This window comes from Caretta caretta, chromosome 2 (assembly GCF_965140235.1).
Source record: "Caretta caretta isolate rCarCar2 chromosome 2, rCarCar1.hap1, whole genome shotgun sequence".
Lineage (NCBI taxonomy): Eukaryota > Metazoa > Chordata > Testudines > Cheloniidae > Caretta > Caretta caretta.
Window position 1 is genome coordinate 92,058,096 of NC_134207.1, and position 18,260 is coordinate 92,076,355.

Consider the following 18,260-nt stretch of genomic DNA (forward strand, 5'->3'; position numbering starts at 1 on the left):
ACCCCACTTTGCCTCCAGCATTTATAATGGTGTTAAATATGTAAAGAAATGTTTTTAATTGAAAAGGGGAGTCACACTCAGAAGCTTGCTATGTGAAAGGAGTCACCAGTACAAAAGCTTGAGAACCACTGTGCTAATCAGAGGGCAGGGGCTCCATGTGTCCACCACTTTTCCCCTTTCAGTTTTCCAGTGGCCCCCCAAATCAATGGGATTCTGACCATTGATACTTTGAACAATCCCTGACCATTTGGAATTGGTCAGATGTGGTGCTAAAAAGTCACCGCATTACAGACAATTACTGCGGAGTCTAAGGCCTTCGGGAGCTAGGCCACTTATATTAACAACAATAAGCTTTGAGATGAAAGATGCATCCTTGGGCTGGTGCCTGGGCAAGCGTCAGTGGCGACACAACGCTGGTGTGAATGTAATGGGCCACATCCACCCTGATTGAATTGGCCTCATTAGCCCTACAAAAAGCAATTTTCCCTCTATTGATATTCACCCCTTCTTGTCAGCTGTTGGGAATGGGCCACATAAACCCTGATTGAACTGGCCTCTTTAGCACTGACCCCCCCACACTTGGTAAGGCAACTCCTATCTTTTCATGTGCCATTTATTTATACCTGCCTATTGTATTTTTCATTCCATGCATCTGATGAAGTGAGTTATAGCCAGTGGTGCAAGCAGAAATCATTTCTTGCTGGTACTGCACTCATGGGAGGAACACGGTGGGGGTCACGTGACCTTCCATGTGACTGCTTCCCACCCCGGGGCCCTCACGCTCTCCCTGTCCCCTCTGACATGCCTTACCTGTCTAAAATTTTAACAGATGCAGTTGTAAAATGATGCTTTGGGCCCCTGGAGCCACCGGTACTTCCTGGATTTGATGGAAAAGAGGCATAGAACAGTGTGTGCCATATGCATCTTGACAGAACTTTAGCCAAATTGTTTTTTTATTTTCCTCAACATGATATACAGGAGGGGCAATCAAAATCAGCCTGGCAGAATGTGCATGAGAACTGTCTCTTCAGGACAAATCTTGTTCCCATTGAAATAAAAAAAAAGTTTTGCTGTTGAGTTCAATGGGAACAGGCTTTGACATTTGGAGAGGAAAGAACAAAACCACTCAAGCAAGGGCTATGTTGCTTATACCACAGATCTCAAAGCCTGCTGACTTATATGAGAAAATCAGACGATATCTGATCTTTGTCCATTGCAAGGGACAAATCAGCAATCAATGAGGCTAGAACAGTCTGTGTACCTATCAAACTCATAAGTCCATCTGCAAAGGATCAAGGAAATATGAAGGCTCCAGATTACCTTGAAGTCCTCAGTCCCTTGGTTAGAATGCTTCCATCAGTCTATGTTCATAGTCCCAAGCAGGTGTGGACAAGCTGTGGCTCCAGAGCCACATGCAGCTCTTCAGAAGATAATATGCGTCTCCTTGTACAGGCACCAATTCCAGGGCTAGAGCTACAGGCACCAACTTTCCAATGTGCTGTGGGGGGCGGTGCTCACTGCTCAACCCCTAGCTCTGCCCCAGGCCCTGCCCCCACTCCACCCCTTCCCACCCCCTCCTCTGAGCCTGCCATGCCCTTGCTCCTCCCCCTCCGTGGCCCCCCCCAGCCTCCTGAACCCCAGGAAACAACTGATTGGGAGGCAGGGGGAGGCGCTGATTGGCCGGGCTGCCCGTGAGTGGGAAGCGCTGGGAGAGGGGTGGGGAGGGGAGCTGCTGACATATTACTGTAGCTCTTCGGCAATGTACATTGGTAAATTCTGGTTCCTTCTCAGGCCCAGGTTGGCCACCCCTGGTCCAGAGTCTTGAGCAGGAATCAAAACCTGCCTTTTAAACACCTTCCGTCCCCGCACGGCTTCTCTCGAGGACTCCTGGCCACTTTAACGGCACAATACATACGCTAACAAACTTTAAAAAAGGGTTCAAGTTTGTTCGCATATGTAGTGTGCCGTGAAACCCATATAAAGAATGAATGCCCTCCCTAGCCACATTCTGCTCCTCTAAAGAATGAGTGCAGCTCCGGCCCCCACGGGGGCTAGCCTCTCCAAGTCCTTCCAGTACCCCGTACCCGCTAAAACCCTCTTGCTGGTACTGCATACCGGAGGGTACCCCCCACCTGCACTCCTGGTGCTCGCCCACGAACGCTTGTGCCCAAATAAATGTGTTAGTCCCTAAGGTGCCACGAGGCCTCCTTGTGGTGTTCGCCTTAGACCCGCGCAGCCGCAGTAGGAGGCGGCGGGGCAGGGCCACGTTGCGCTCGCGCAGATTCCCAAGGGCTTGGCAACAGCCTTCCCTGCGCCGCGCGCGACGCCTCGGCTCGCCCCTGGTGGAGCGCGAGGGACGCTCCCTGGTGCGCACGCGCTGGGAGCAGATGCACGCGCGAGCCACCCTCGCTCTGGCGCGGGGCTGAGAGCGAGGCGCGCTTGCCCCGCGCCAGGGGAAGCTGTAGCGGCGCGCTCGGAGGGAAGCCGCCGCCGCCCAGGCCGGGGGATGTTCGTGGCGCGCAGCATCGCGGCCGATCACCGCGACCTCATCCACGATGTCTCCTTCGACTTCCACGGGCGGCGCATGGCGACCTGCTCCAGCGACCAGAGCGTCAAGGTGCGGGGGCCCCGCCGCTGCGTTCCTGCGGGGCGTCAGGGCGCGCCAGCCGCTCAGTCCCGGGGAGGGCGGGAAGCGGGGTCCCGGGCGGAGGGCGGGAAGCACCAGGCTCAGCCGTGCCGTGGGAGCTCCCGCTCCCCCCCCCCTACCCGCCGTGTGCGGCCCTGAGGCGCGGCCAGGACTGGGCCGCCACGCGTTCCCAGTGCGGCGAGATCGCCTCTGCCGCCCTGGGCCGGGCCTGCCGCTCCCCGCCACGGCCTCCGCGGGGAGGTGCCCAGCGTTGATGTTTTGTTCGTCTCCGCCTGGCAGCTCCCTCAGAGCCACGGTGAGGGGGGCAGCCAGCCAGCCTTTAACTCCTGGCACGTGTGTCGCGCACCAACTAACTAGCGAGCCCTTAGTCCTGGTCAAAGCGTCAAAGGCAGCCGGTGTGAGAGTCTGCGGGCAAAAGAAAGGTAGTGTCCGAGCACCTTACTGCGTTATTAGCAGAGCAGTGAGGAGGAAGCCGCGGTGAGGAAGGTCCGAGTTTTGTTGTAATTACTGTAATAAGTAAACGTACGAATTGTCAATTGTTAAAACTAAGAAATCAAACACACAAGTCAAGAAATGGCAAGTAGTCAGGGTTCTCCTGCCCAGGTTTAACCACAGTGCACTATGATGCTGTATTCTATTTGCGATTTTCTACCTTGCCCTAATATATTATGAATGATACATATTATTACACATACCATAAAATATACACTATAAAAAGACTAAGTTTTACACTTTGCAGAGGAAACAAGAATAGAAAATATTTTGCATGTTTTTGTGTTCATATTGCTTTTGGAACTGTCAACTTTTGGCATTTCCTGACTTGCAAATACATGATTTTTCAGGTTTTCTTTTATATAGTTAAGATTAACATATTGCATTTACCTTTATTCTTCTTAAAGAAAAGAAAATGTTAACAGGTTCCTGTAGAGGATGGATGTGACAGTAAACTTAACTTTTCTATATTGTTTGGAAGATTTAATAGTACTACTATATGTGATTTAAAATTAAGCTGAGGTAACATAAAATAATGAGTTAAATGTTTTATCATGTATGCTCAGACAGGTACTTCTATAATTTCCACAATTTTAAAAAAATACTCAACTTTCACATTTAATTTGCTTTTTCCTCCCTAAGTGAGGATTAAAATCATGGCAAATTGGAAATGTATAGTATCAGTTGCTTTTAAGTTATGTGAAGTTAATGGAATGCTGGTCAAAGTCTTGAAGTCATATGCTTTTGCTGCTCAAAAATAACTTGACCAGTTTACCTCAAACTTAAAAAAACAACCAACCTTTGATCTGAGAACAAGTTTGTAAAACTTCTGCCTGAAGAAAATGCGCTTGAGGAAGTTACAGGTGATTGATAAAAGTGGGAAATATGCTTGAGAATAGAACAGGGTTCTCAAACTGTGGGTCGGGATCCCTCAGGGGTCGCAAGGGTTATTACATGGGGGGTCATGAGCTGTCAGCCTCCAACCCAAACCCCGCTTTGTCTCCAGCATTTATAATGGTGTTAAATATATTTAAAAATGTTTTTAATTTATTAAGGGGTGGGGTCGCACTCAGAGGCTTGCTATGTGAAAAGGGTCACCAGTACAAAAGTTTGAGAACCACTGGAATAGAAGGTTTAGCTCTAGAGTTCATTGCATGAACACTAAAATACTACTTTCCATTTATAAAAGTACCTTTTTATCAATGTTAAGCTACAGCTTTCAGCACTGTATTTGGAATGCTAAGATTTTGCCATTTTAAAGTTTTGTTTACAGTTATATAGTTATCTTTCTGCTTGGACACAGTGGAACATTTTGGATTTTTCTTTGCACAAAGTAGCCTTACAGTAGTTAACCTTTAATTATAATATAATTTTACACACATGAAGGCAGTCATAATTTCACATCTTAGTTATTATAAGCTTTTTACCCTGAGTGTAACAGAGTGTGAAACTAAGATTTTTTGGAATTCTCATGCTCTTCTCAGATTAAGATGAAGTGAGCAGGCTGTGTACCTTTATTAATAAATTCTTTTATACAAAAATAAATAAGGCTCCTATTTTTCAAATGGCTTTTATGACCTTAGTCCTGCAACTGCCTCCATGTAGATGCAAGGGTATGTAAGAATGGACAGGGTTTTCAGGGGGAAAAGGTTACTACCTGGTATATGTGGATTGTGCCTCTGTGTACAAGGACTGTCTTGTAAGCTTTGCTTACCTTCCATTTCTTGCAGGAAGAAAATGCTTAGATTAACAAAGTATATGTTTGCATTTTGGTTTCTTAATAGGTTTGGGACAAAAGTGAAAATGGGGATTGGCACTGTACTGCCAGCTGGAAGGTAAGCATTATTATTTCAGTATAACTATGAATGGTTATGCCAGTATTTTGTCAGTAAATCATTTTACTGAAGTATTTGCTGGCTCATAGTTTTGTACAGTAGAAACTCCCTGATTATCATCTTGCTAATCTGCAAATCCAGTTGTTCTCATTTTAAAAAGTCCACCAGTCTCACCTCACTTCTCAAAGTTTTAAAGAGCAGAAGCTGTAGTGAAGTCTTTTACTATAGACTTTATTACATTTACAGATATGTTTAGTAAATGTGCAGTAACTTCAGGAGCCAGAAGGGAGAAAATACAATAGAGAGTTTTGGTTATTGTTGCTCAGACTTTGCAGTGTGTCGCTGGGACTGTTTTCTAGTTCAGGGGAGGGCAAACTATGGCCTGCGGGCCGGATTGCCAGTCCTGTGGCGCAGCAGGGCTCAGGCAGGCTCCCTGGCCCCACGCCGCTCCTGGAAGCGACCGGCACCATGTCCCTGTGGTCCCTGGGGCCGGAGGGGGTTGGGGGCAGAGGGTTCAGTGCGCTGCCCTCGCCTGCAGGTACTGCCGCCTGCAGGTACTGCCCCCTGCAGCTCCCATTGGCTGGGAACGGGGAACCGTGGCCACTGGGAGCTTTGGGGAAGGTACCTGCAGGTGAAGGCAGTGCATGGAGCCCTCTGGCCACCTGCCTGGGCTGTAGGGATGTGGTGCTGGCCACTTCTGGGAGCGGCGGGGGACTAGGGCAGGCAGGGAGCCTGCCTTAGCCCTGTTGTGCGCCGCTGCCACCCTGCAGCTGCTCAGGGTAAGTGGTGCTGGGTCGGAGGCCGCACCCTGAGCCCTCTGCCACACCCTGCACCCCTCCTGCATCCCAACCCCCTGCCCTGAGCCCCCACCTGGACCCCCTCCCGCACCTCTACCCCAGCCCTATATTCATGGCCCTGCATGCAATTTTCCCACCCAGATGTGGCCCTTAGGCCAAAAAGATTGCCTACCCCTGTTCTAGTCTCATTATGGGACATGAAAATGAAAGTAGCAAAAAGTCATTTTATCAACTCTTATCTCTTATAGGTAGAGAGCCCTGCGGAGATACAAAATTTATCTCCGCATCCAATCTGCAAAAATGGTCTGCGGGTGTCCGCATCCACAGATGTATTGCAGATATCCATGGATTTGAAGGAGTCTAGTATTAGGACATGACTTTTCCGTATTTTTTTTCTGAGAAGAGCTTCTCAGTGAGGCCAATCCACATAGTTACACAAGAGTACTGAGGTGGTCAACTTTTGAGTTGTACTGTAGTTTGTATAATAGGAATTAGTGTATCAAAATCTTGTAATTCTAAAGTTGGAAATCCAAGTGAAGCTTTTGGAGTCCTTTCCTCTTAAGAAAAGAAGTAGGCAGGCAGAGAGACTTGAAAAAGGAGCAGCAGGCAGGAAGTAAAATCAGCTGTATTCAGTATGGACTTTGGAGAAGTGCCCATGAAGTCAGAGATGATGGCAGCAGCATATGGCAGTTTAAAATATAGCTTTAATTTCTATGTTAAGACACATTCTTTAGCTTCTTAACCACTTCTTCAAATTTAGGGATATAGTAGTAATTTCTAAACTTGAGAAATAAACCCGTATACCTTATTGGTTAATTTATAGTAGTTAATCTTTCCAGGTATTAAGGAATTTTGAACATGGTTTTCAATAAGTAGTGTAGCTGATGTAGAATTTGGAGCCTTGTCAGTGAGGATTCACTTCAAAGAAGTACTCTAAAAGCCTTTTAGATTTGTTACTTTTTGCTTTTATAGCTGTAATTTCTTACCTCCCTAGAAAACTTGATATACTTAAAAATAAGATATTAACTTTAAATTTCCCATGATTGCAAGTGAAATACGCATTCTGTAGGCTACAATGTTTTTTTTTTTTATTTCCCAGACACACAGTGGGTCCGTGTGGCGTGTGACATGGGCTCATCCTGAGTTTGGACAGGTCCTGGCCTCCTGCTCTTTTGACAGAACTGCTGTAGTGTGGGAAGAGATAGTGGGAGAGTCGAATGATAAACTTCGAGGGCAGAGTCACTGGGTGAGACCTGAAATGTTGTTGTTAGTTTTGAGACGCACATACTTTAATTCTCCTATATTTTATGCCTCATCTATTGATTGTTAAGTATTAAGGACCACAGATTTCAGCTGCTAAAACTCCAGAATTAAATAGAGGACTGAACTTGGCTAAATTAGAAATTGTTCCAAACTGCAAGTTATTGTAATCTGGTGGGAGTTTTCTTTTCTTCAACCCATTTTTGATTCCCAAATAGAGCTAGAGAGAGTTTGTCCTTTTCTATGGAGCTTTTCTGTTAATATAAAATAGTAGTCATTTATTTAACAGTTTCCCTTGTTAATTTAGGATTGTACTTTGTCTAGGCTCGTTTTAAATGACTGGCATGGTTTTCAGCATGCAACCTGACAAATAGATGTCGCTATTAAGTGTTTCCTAACATCAAGCGAAAATGTTTCCTTTTGTCAACTTCGTTATAGAGTGATGTCTGCAGCTCTAAATTTGGAATCTTTTTATATTATACATTTTACTTTGGTATCCCATCTCTCTGTTCAAAAAATATCCACTGAGGAAAAAGTGTTTACCTCAAAATTCTAATTTTCTGTATTGCACAGTAGACCCTTTCTATGCAGCAGGAATCCCAGAATTATGTAGGACTGTTCCCACCTACCCCCACAGTCAGTGCAGCATGTAACAATAAGTATGGTATCCTTTATTATGATATTCAGCCCATTTTAGGCTGTTACCAATTTTATTTTATTGTTATATATTTTATTTTATAAAATTTGCAAAATTTTTGTATTGAAAATGTATAATTACACTAAATATGATGGGCGGGGATAAAGTTGAAGGTTTGACTTCTGCATAGGGGATATTTATGTCTTTTGGCACTCAAAAACGGGGTGGAAGCTGATTTTGGTGGTTTTTTGGTGCACAGGAAACAGGCTTTGATACAGGTGAGGAAATGTATCTCTGTGTGCATGCATATGCTCTCTCACCTTTTTGGCAGAAGGGGTGATTACTCTAAATATGGGGGAAGGAATTGAAATTTCTCATCCCAATAAACCTTAACAAATTATCTGCCCCACTGTAGCTACCTGAAACTATCTCCAAGAACAAAGTAGTATATTATCTTGATGTTTCTGCTGAAATGATCAACAGTGAAATAGTTAACAATATTGATATTTGAAAGCATCATCATTAGACCTCAGAGTCAACATATGAACAGAGCATTTCACGTCTCCCGGACATAGGGTTTCAAGATGTCTGCAAATTCAGGCATATATACTTGTCAGTGCACATTTGTTCCACATTTTCAAGATTGTTTCCAAACTTAGAGCTTGACGGTATTTGCTGGCCTACATACATAGTTTGTACACTGATTTAACTATTTGGTTAGAAACTGGTTTTGGTAAACTTGCCGAATCAAGCTATATCAATATTAACACTTTTATATGGATATAACTGTGCCCACAATAGATTGGACTAATTTAACTGTATATGTTTCTTAACCAGTATAGTTACACTGGTGCTGAAGGTGTCTGTAGGCAAGCCATTAGGGATTTTTAAGATTAAACTCTAGACCTTGGAGCACTAGTATATGACAATTTATATGGCCACATAATTGCATCCTAAACTGGTGACTAAATAATTGATGGACGCTCAGAAGCATTTTTTTTTCTTTAACGATTACTGCATTTACTTTCAGGTAAAAAGGACCACTCTGGTAGACAGTAGGACATCTGTTACAGATGTGAAGTTTGCTCCCAAGCATATGGGTCTTATGTTAGCAACCTGTTCGGCAGATGGCGTAGTGAGGATATATGAAGCTCCAGATGTTATGAATCTCAGTCAGTGGTCACTGCAGCATGAAATCTCATGTAAGCTAAGCTGCAGTTGCATTTCTTGGAATCCATCAAGGTAAGTTATACAGTATCACTTAAACCCGTTTAAAGAATGAATGGAAGAAAAGTCCAAAGATTAGTTTGTCTAAAACTTATTAATGCAGAAAAAATACAAAAGATTTTGTCAGGTCTAGAAGAAAACTTTACTAAAGACTTTGACCTAGTTTGGTTGGATCAAATCATAAGTGTCTGAGAGTTTGAGAATGAATGATAATTGTGGGGTTGGGGGTGTAGTGACCTCTACATTAAGCTTGCCTAATTTTGTTATAAAGGATTCTTGAGAGCTTTCTTTGAGAAACTCTCCTTTGTTGTTTTCAGCAGGCTGTTGATATTTAACAGGAGGAATCTGTTTGGGCTACAGAAGTCTTTTCTTTGTTTCATGAAACAGCATTCAGATTTGCCTGAGATACAGTGTTAAATATTACCATTTCCTTTCTGTCACTTGTATTCTTCAGGAAAATGTTATAAGACTTCCCAAGTCACTGAACATTGAGGCCAGGTTGATGCTACTGCTAAAGCAGTAACACATGCTGAACAGGGAATACCCAGTGACCTGTCAAAGCTGCCTTTGTGGAACGAGGGGAACTTAAAAGAGACGTGGTCTGGGCTCACTCCGTAAACTTTATATAGCCCCATGGGGGAAGCGGCTCCTCCATCTCTTAGGGAGGGACGGAATGGAAGACAGGATGGGTCCCTACCAGGCTACCCCTAGACCCAGTGCATGACACAGTCTCCTCTATGGGGGGGAAACACTTGGGACAAGAGTTCCCCCAACACCAGGAATGGGGCAAGGGGACACAGACAGGGCTACAGTTCCTTGGATTTTTCACCTTTGGACCTGGCAACCCACCCCTTCTTTTGAAAAAATAGTCTTCTCCTGGAGACAGCGAATGTGTTTAGCTCACATAGTAGTAATCTGTGCTTCAGTACTGAAGGTTCAGGTTCAGACATTCCTGATTCATTATGTGAGGTGGAAGCTGTTAAAAGTTATACAGTTTATTTTACCTTTGACTTTACTTAAAAACACTAAGAAATTACACATCAAATTAGTAGTTAAAAATGTTATTTAGGTTGCAAAGACAAACACTTGCAAGTTAGGAAATGCCCAATTTATGATTACAACCCCAATTCTATCTCCATGTTTATATGCATTTGTCATAAATATAAAGGGAAGGGTAACCACCTTTCTGTATACAGTGCTATAAAATCCCTCCTGGCCAGACGCAAAACCCTTTCACCTGTAAAGGGTTAAGAAGCTAAGGTAACCTCACTGGCACCTGACCCAAAATGACCAATGAGGGGACAAGATACTTTCAAATCTTGAGTGGGGGGTGGAACAAAGGATCTATCTGGTGATGCTTTTGCCTGGAACAGATTAGAAATGCAGCCTTTCAACGCCTTTCAACTCCTGTTTAGTAAGTAAGTAATCTAGCTAGAACATGCCTTAGATTTCCTTTTGTTTAATGGCTGGTAAAATAAGCTGTGCTGGATGGAATGTATATTCCTGTTTGTGTCTTTTTGTAACTTAAGGTTTTGCCTAGAGGGATTCTCTATGTTTTGAATCTGATTACCCTGTAAGGTATTTACCATCCTGATTTTACAGAGGTGATTCTTTTATCTTTTCTTTAATTAAAATTCTTCTTTTAAGAACCTGATTGATTTTTCGTTGTTCTTAATATCCAAGGGTTTGGGTCTGTGTTCACCTGTACAAATTGGTGAGGATTCTTATCAAGCGTTCCCCAGGAAGGGGAGTGTAGGGCTTGGGGGTATATTTTGCGGGAAGACGTCTGCAAGTGGGCTCTTTCCTTGTTCTTTGTTTAACACGCTTGGTGGTGGCAGCATACGGTTCAAGGACAGGGCAAAGTTTGTACCTTGGGGAAGCTATTTAACCTAAGCTGGTAAGAATAAGCTTAGGGGGTCTTTCATGCAGGTCCCCACATCTGTACCCTAGAGTTCAGAGTGGGGAAGGAACCTTGACAGCATTATATGATAGTCTTCAGTTTCATGCTGTTTTTTCCACAGTCTCATTCACTGAGGAGGATGGTCATTCTGGGGGACAGAATGATGGTTGCACGGCCAGCTGAAAATCTGCCATTTCTTAACTTTCGAGTGCTTGACTTTGCAATCTAATTAACATTTTTAATTTTTTAAATCTGTAATACTTAAAATAGCTTAAATTGTGTTACACATGATAGTAATTTGTAAATGTAATGGCACTTATTTTTCACTTGTAGCTCTCGAGCTCATTCTCCGATGATAGCTGTAGGAAGTGATGACAACAGTCCAAATATACTGGCTAAGGTTCAGATTTATGAATACAATGAAAACACCAGGTAAACTAAGGAATTAACCAATACAGTAGTACTTCAGAGTTACAAACTGACCAGTCAACCACACACGTCCTTTGGAACCAGAGGTACAGGATCAGGCAGCAGCAGAAACCAAAAGAGAAAAAAAGCAAATACAGTACTGTTAAAAGTAAACTACTAATAAAATGGAAAGCTTTTTTCTTCTGTATTGTAGAGTTTCAAAGCTGTATTAAGTTAATGTTCAGTTGCAAACTTTTGAAAGAACAACCATAACGCTTTGTTTAGAGTTACAACACATTTATGACAGGTTTCAGAGGAACAGCTGTGTTAGTCTGTATTCGCAAAAAGAAAAGGAGTACTTGTGGCACCTTAGAGACTAACCAATTTATTTGAGCATGAGCTTTCGTGAGCTACTCACGAAAGCTCATGCTCAAATAAATTGGTTAGTCTCTAAGGTGCCACAAGTACTCCTTTTCTTTTTGCGAACACATTTATGAACGGCCTCCATTCCCAAGGTGTTCGTAACTCTGAGGTTGTACTGTATAATCTTTATAATGGGTTTAGAATGGCTATTTGCTGGTTTATAACAACATGGTGATTAAATAATTCTTACTATTGTGCATGGATAGAAGTATAAAATATACTTTTGAGTAATAAAACATGTACATTGTGAGAAGTTTGAAATGATGTTTGAAATACTGCCTCATTGTAGTTGCTGCATATATTCCTGTATCATGGAATGGGTAGAAGGAGAAGAATCTCAGAATGTTGGCTGAGGTTGCATATCATGGTTATGGACCATGGCTAGTGGTGCCATTCCGAACACACAAACCCAATGAGTGTCGCTAGGATTTTCACGCAGAGATCTGAGGCCCCAGTCCCATGGCCCCAAAGATTTACTTAATGTGCTTAAAGTTAAGCATATATATATATATATATAACTCTTAGCAGGATTGGGGCCAAGGTTGGTACAGTCCAATGTTCATTGTGCTTGAATACCATTTTTTAAATGCTAATATGAACAATGATTGTTACTCCATGACCTTTTAAAAAATTTATTTACCTGTAAAATATTTTCAAAGTTGATGGTAGAAAATCCTGTGAATCATCAGCATTCTTTGAAATCTATTAAGAAAGCATTAGATTTGTTAAATTTATGCACTCCAGTAAGAAAATGCACAGATGTGCATATGAAACCTTAATTTTATGATAAACTATTTAATTATGTGATCACATTAGAATCCTGCTTTATTCAGTGTGCCTGTTGAATAGTGCATGAGGCAGGAAAATCCTGAGGATTCATACCTCATTCTGGGCCAGATTCTGTCTGCAATGACAGTAGAGCAAATCTAATATAATTTACTCTGATAAAGCAGAATTGGACCATAGTACAAAAGATGCTTATTATATAGCAAATGAGGCAGACAATTGAACACAGATTACATGAATTAAAAGATATTATTTTGTAACTATAAAATTAATAATTTTTCTTTTTAATTTATATTTGATTGCTGGACCCTTCTCTGTACAGTAATTCCCTCTGTCTACTCCATTTATTTGCATCACTGGCTATGATGTCGGCACTCATCAAACGAATAACCTGTCTGTTGCTCCTCAGGAAGTATGCAAAAGCAGAAACTCTTATGACAGTCACTGATCCTGTACATGATATTGCATTTGCTCCGAACCTGGGAAGATCCTTCCATATTTTAGCTGTAGCTACCAAAGATGTACGAATTTTCACACTGAAACCCGTAAGGTGAGCTTTTGAAGCAGATTTCTTAACATGAAACCATATAGTTGTGTAGTCTTAAGCTAATATGCTCTGGAGATAAAACAAAACATTATCAGTGCTTAATACTTTAATAAGCCTATCCAGAAAGGGTTGCTCTTAGCAGTCTATTAAAGGCAACCAATGAACTAGCACAACAAAATTTTCTTTCACCATCATTTACTATTAGTTGTTTGAGAAAATATTGTCACAAACCTTCTTGGAAAACATAGCTCCCCTTTGTTGTTGCACATTCAAGACAATTTGTATTTTCTTTGGTCAGAATTAGTAATGTTTGTTGTCTTAAAATACAGATGCACGTAGAAATTTTACCTGCTTTTTTTTCTTAACAGGAAAGAATTGACTTCTTCTGGAGGACTAACAAAATTTGAAATTCAGATAGTAGCTCAGTTTGATAATCACAATTCCCAGGTCTGGCGAGTGAGTTGGAACATTACAGGCACAGTGCTTGCATCATCTGGTGATGATGGCTGTGTTAGACTATGGAAAGGTAAGAGTTCTGTGGGGCACACATTAAGCTATTTTAGGTTGCTCTGTCAATGCTGAAAGATTAAAGATTGACCTGTACTTATGGGAAAACGTAATTGTTTTCTGGAATGCAAGTTCCTTTGAATTGGTTCGTGGACTGTAAGACTTTCTGTTGCTGCATGCGTTTGGAAAAGAAAATAAATCTTTTGTTTGCTGGCCCTCAGACGGCACTTCCTTTGTTTGATTTAGAATACAGTAATAGCCAACAGAACTTGTCTTCTGAATTGTTCAGTTTGTTCTAACTAAGGTAGTAGAAGTTAATGTGACCTTTTCTCATGAACATGCCTACTGCAGTCAGGAATAAATGTGAGATGTACACAAAACTCTAAAATACCAAAGTTACAATTTCTGTCTTCGCCTCATGGCAGAAGAGTGAAAAATCTACAATCCCCAGATCCTGCTCAGGGAACAGTACAGATACTTAATCTTTAATGTGTCCAACTAATACTTTGTAATGTTATCAGTACTAACATTTTTGTACGTAATTACTTACAGGAAGGTTGAACTTTACAACTTGGTATTTTACTGATTTACTGTACAGTGAAGTTTTCAAGCTTAATAAAGAGGAAATTGCAAAAAATAGTGTGGGAAGAGAATGTCAACAGTTAAAGAGCAAGATCCTCAGCTGTCTTAAATTGTCTCCTTTGACTTTGGCACTTCACTGACTTACACCAGCTGAGAATCTGTCCAAAATGTTGTAACCTTATCAAATGTTCTTGGAGATTAGGGATGGAAATAAAAACTATTTTTTTTTTGGTAATTTTGCAGCTAATTACATGGACAACTGGAAGTGTACTGGTATACTGAAAGGTAATGGGAGTCCAGTCAATGGTAGTGCTCAGCAGGGAATGTTTAATGCTTCTCTAGGTTCAGCCAATACAAGCCTACAGAATTCATTAAATGGATCAGCTGTTGGCAGGTAGGCTAATTTATACATAGTGTATTCAAAATTCCTAGAGTCTATCTTTTGTGTACCTATTTCACTCTTAGTTTCACTCAGTTCTGATGCGTCTCTTATGGTTTTTAGGTGTGGTAATATTTGTTTTTTATTATTGCACTAGTGTTTTTTCCTGTTACGCTAAAATTTAGAAAAGTGCTTACTAAATTCTTTAATTTTGCATTTGTAAGGCAATCATAGATTCCAGCATATAGCAGGTACCCTTTTTCAGGGCTCTGTGTACTCTGCAGCACAATGGGACCAAATTCCACAGCAGAAATTTCCAAATTCTTCAGCAAACATTATTTTATACTATCATTGTGAAATAACCTTCATTTCCATTCTTAAGCAAATACAACTGTGGTTCATAGTTCAAAATATTCATTCACATAAAATTCAGTAATTATTTTTATGGCGATTATTTTTGAGGATGGGTATCTTTCCTGTGCTCTCCAGGTGGCCTGGCTCCACAACCCAAGCCTTGGCTCCCGCGATGTTGTCCAGGAGGCCCAGCTCAGAAGCTCCTTCCCTTGTGTGTACGAGGGAAGGGGGAAGCTTGTAGCCGGCTTCAGCCGGTTATCTCCCTGATTTCCCAAGTGTCGGCTGCTACTCTGCTATCCTGGCAGCCCAGCCGGCCAGCCTATGCTTCTGGCTCCTCCTTCTCTTGGCTGTAAGCTGAACTCCAGCTCTGGCCCTCAATGGAACAGTGCAGGGATCATGCACTATAACCTAATTAACTCTCCTTTGTGGGGAAAGCTAGAGAGCCAAGAGGCAGCTGCAGACCAAATCCCAGGAGGACAGGAAGACAAAAGTCAGCTGGTTGCAGCAAAAATGTTGAACTCGATATCATCTTGCAAAAATGCTGTATTCTACAGCTGTGGAATTGTAGACGCCACAGGGCCCTGACTGTGATGGATGGGACAGTTTACACCTCTTAGAGCTATTGTTTCAGGCTCTCGGCAGACTCAGGCAGCCACCACTTCATTGATGTATGTTTCCAAGGTTATCTCCACAATTCTAAGGACTAGAAACATACTTTTAAAAAAAGAGAAATGTAAGATACTTGTTCACAATTCTGCAGCAGGGGTGAATTCCACTGTGAAGTCTTCGGCCATGGAATCTCTGACTATACTGGGTCCTGTCCTTTATGATAGAGCCTTACTGTGTGAGAGAGTATTTACCTACCTATTTTGCTTTGTGATTACATTGGTTTGAAAGTTAGTGTAAAAATCATAGCTATAATGTGCTTTAGTGGATTTTAAGTTTAAAACAAAGCTTATATTAACTATTGACCAAATTGGATTGGACCACCATTAGATTGCTTTTTAGGCTGATGTTCAATGCATTGTACATTTAAGCAGCTAAGGGACAATTAAACTATAATAAGATTTCAATCTTTGGAAAATCAAATTTATCAGAATAAGTACATCATACCACTTATGCTTTCCAAACTGTGGGTTAGTGATAAAAATAGCTTTGGAATGATTGAAACATGAAAATAAATAACTAGAAACACTCAGTAGTGCTGTGTTCTTATTGTGCTGATAACCACGTGTGCCTAGATTTGTGATGCATTTTCCCTTCTCCATTTGTATTATGTCCTTTTTAACAGAAAACAGAGCTGATATCAACCTAACTGGAGTAACTTTGCTGTTTTGCTGCTTGTTGCATGCACACAGGAATGGAAAGAGAACTTTTTTCCCCTCCCCAACGCCGTTTGACCTCTCCCAAGACACCAGCAGCTTGATAACTACTAAACGCAATTCAAAAGGCCTTTTAAAAAATACACTGTATACCTTTTTGTACTAGCCATTGCAGTTCGACACTGTTGGAACTTCTGAAAGAAGGATAACTGGAGAGGGTTCTTGTTGAGACAGATTTCCACAAAAATAGGTTCTCTCCCTCCCCTCCCTCCCAGAAAGCTCATGAAACTAATGGACTAGTATATGGGTTAAGAGGATTTGTTGTCCTTAGCTGGGGTGTGAGGAGGGAAAAGACTGCTTAATGACCATTAAAGTCAATTAATTTTCATTAAAATTGTTTTGAGTGTTGATTTGTTTTCCATTTTGTAGTGTTCAAATATATAATTGATTCCTAAACATTACAGCTTTGTAATTACTTTGTAATATACTGAAACTGTTAATCTTAAAGGAATAAGAGAACAGTGTGATTTGACAACTGTACAGATAATAGCTTAACTTAGTGTGGTGTTACAAAACATTTCTTTGAAATGAAGCAAGTGCTGTCATTCTTTCTTCTGATATGTGCTTGTATGTTCCTGTGGTGTAATTCCAGGGAGTAGTTATGATTCCCTCTGAGCACAACATTCTGAAATTGACAGTAATCTAGAAAACACACAAATTCAGATCAACATGCATCTTTAAATATGGATTGTCCCAGGATTTTATTACTTGGCCATGCCATTCTGTAAATATTCTCAGAGCAAAAAGTAAGATAGATAATGTCTACAAATATTTTAATAGTTCTATTAAAATGCATAAATGTTACGGGTAAGTCTTAATAGAAGTTGGCAAAACAATTACATGAAATGGCATACTCTGAGCATTGTGTTGAACAGAAATCTTAAGCTTGTTCTGAGGTTTCTGCAGAAATATGTAAATACATACAAAGATTGTATTCAATTGAAAAGAGTAGTCCTTCCTTGTAAATGTATATTGTGATATCTAAATATTATAAAAACAATCTCATGTTTTTACATCTGATCTAGAAACTTGCAGTAAAATTGATCTGAGTTGGATGCAAATGCAGCATGTGTACTTGCATAATATTTAATGTCTGCCTAGTGTTGCAAATGAAGCATTATTAAAGTCTCTGTTAATAAGTTGCATGAAATTCTAGGAGAACTGTGTGCATCAGAGATGTTGATAGCTGTGTTAGAAAATCCTTTTAATTTACAAAGTAACTTGTTTCTGTGTAAAATGCATATTAGGAATGTATTTATAATCTCTTTTATGAGGCTTTCAGTGGAAAAGAGTATACTTTTTTTCCTTAAAGAACAGTTTCCAGACTTGTTCAATCAATCTTGTTTTCAATGAGGGCCTTGATTTCTGCTGTTATGTTTCATTGGTTTTGGCATGGATATACTGAAGCTTTTTTTTTCCAGCATGTCTTTTCTCCCCTTTGGTTCTCCTTGTATTTACTACTTTTCTCTTTTTCTTCTGTTTTTTTTTGTTTTTTGTTTTGGTGTTTTGTTCCTGTCTTAATTGTTTCAGGTATTTCTTTCCCCCTCTGGATTCCCCACGGGCTGGATCGAGATGGTCCAGTTATGCCCAGCTCCTACCTCCTCCTCCTCTGATAGAGCACTCTTGCGATGCTGACACTGCCAACCACCAGTATCCTCACCCAAGCAGACGATATATCTCTCAGCCTTTTAACCTTTTACCTGAGAACGAAGGGGTTTAATATACGTATTTAAAATAAATCCTAAAGGGCCTTACTCAGATGATTGTAAATGCTTCAGTTTTTGGCTGCTTTCATTTTTCACTTTTCCTCCAAAAGATTTTCAAAAATCAGGGCTTTCTTGCATGTTTTGCAAACACCACAGTATTTGGAACCTAATGTTTGTGCTTGTGCATCAAAGGGATATTAGCTCTATTGTTTTGTGTCCTTTGATGAACTGTGACTACACACAAGCAGCATTAACTGTGAGCGCGCGCGCGCGCGCTCGCTCTCTCTCTCTCTCTCTCTCTCTCTCTCTCTCTCTCTCTCTCTCTCTCTCTCTCTCTCTCTCTCTCTCTCTCTCTCTCTCTCTCTCTCTCTCTCTCTCTCGAGAGAGAGAG

At 41.3% G+C, this 18,260-nt stretch overlaps 1 protein-coding gene across 1 annotated transcript in view; it reads left to right on the forward strand.

Moving 5' to 3' along the window:
* The first annotated feature begins 2,265 nt into the window (after nucleotides 1–2,265).
* The window catches only part of CEP192 (centrosomal protein 192), a 215,417-nt gene continuing 199,422 nt past the window's right edge, over nucleotides 2,266–18,260 (forward strand). Inside the window, exons 1-9 of the mRNA XM_075124731.1 lie at nucleotides 2,266–2,617; nucleotides 4,924–4,974; nucleotides 6,871–7,017; nucleotides 8,699–8,910; nucleotides 11,129–11,227; nucleotides 12,822–12,962; nucleotides 13,328–13,485; nucleotides 14,292–14,442; nucleotides 17,694–17,880. Of these exons, the coding sequence (XP_074980832.1) occupies nucleotides 2,507–2,617; nucleotides 4,924–4,974; nucleotides 6,871–7,017; nucleotides 8,699–8,910; nucleotides 11,129–11,227; nucleotides 12,822–12,962; nucleotides 13,328–13,485; nucleotides 14,292–14,442; nucleotides 17,694–17,880 (1,257 nt within the window). The 5' untranslated portion in view covers nucleotides 2,266–2,506. The remainder of the gene's footprint in view (nucleotides 2,618–4,923; nucleotides 4,975–6,870; nucleotides 7,018–8,698; nucleotides 8,911–11,128; nucleotides 11,228–12,821; nucleotides 12,963–13,327; nucleotides 13,486–14,291; nucleotides 14,443–17,693; nucleotides 17,881–18,260) is intronic.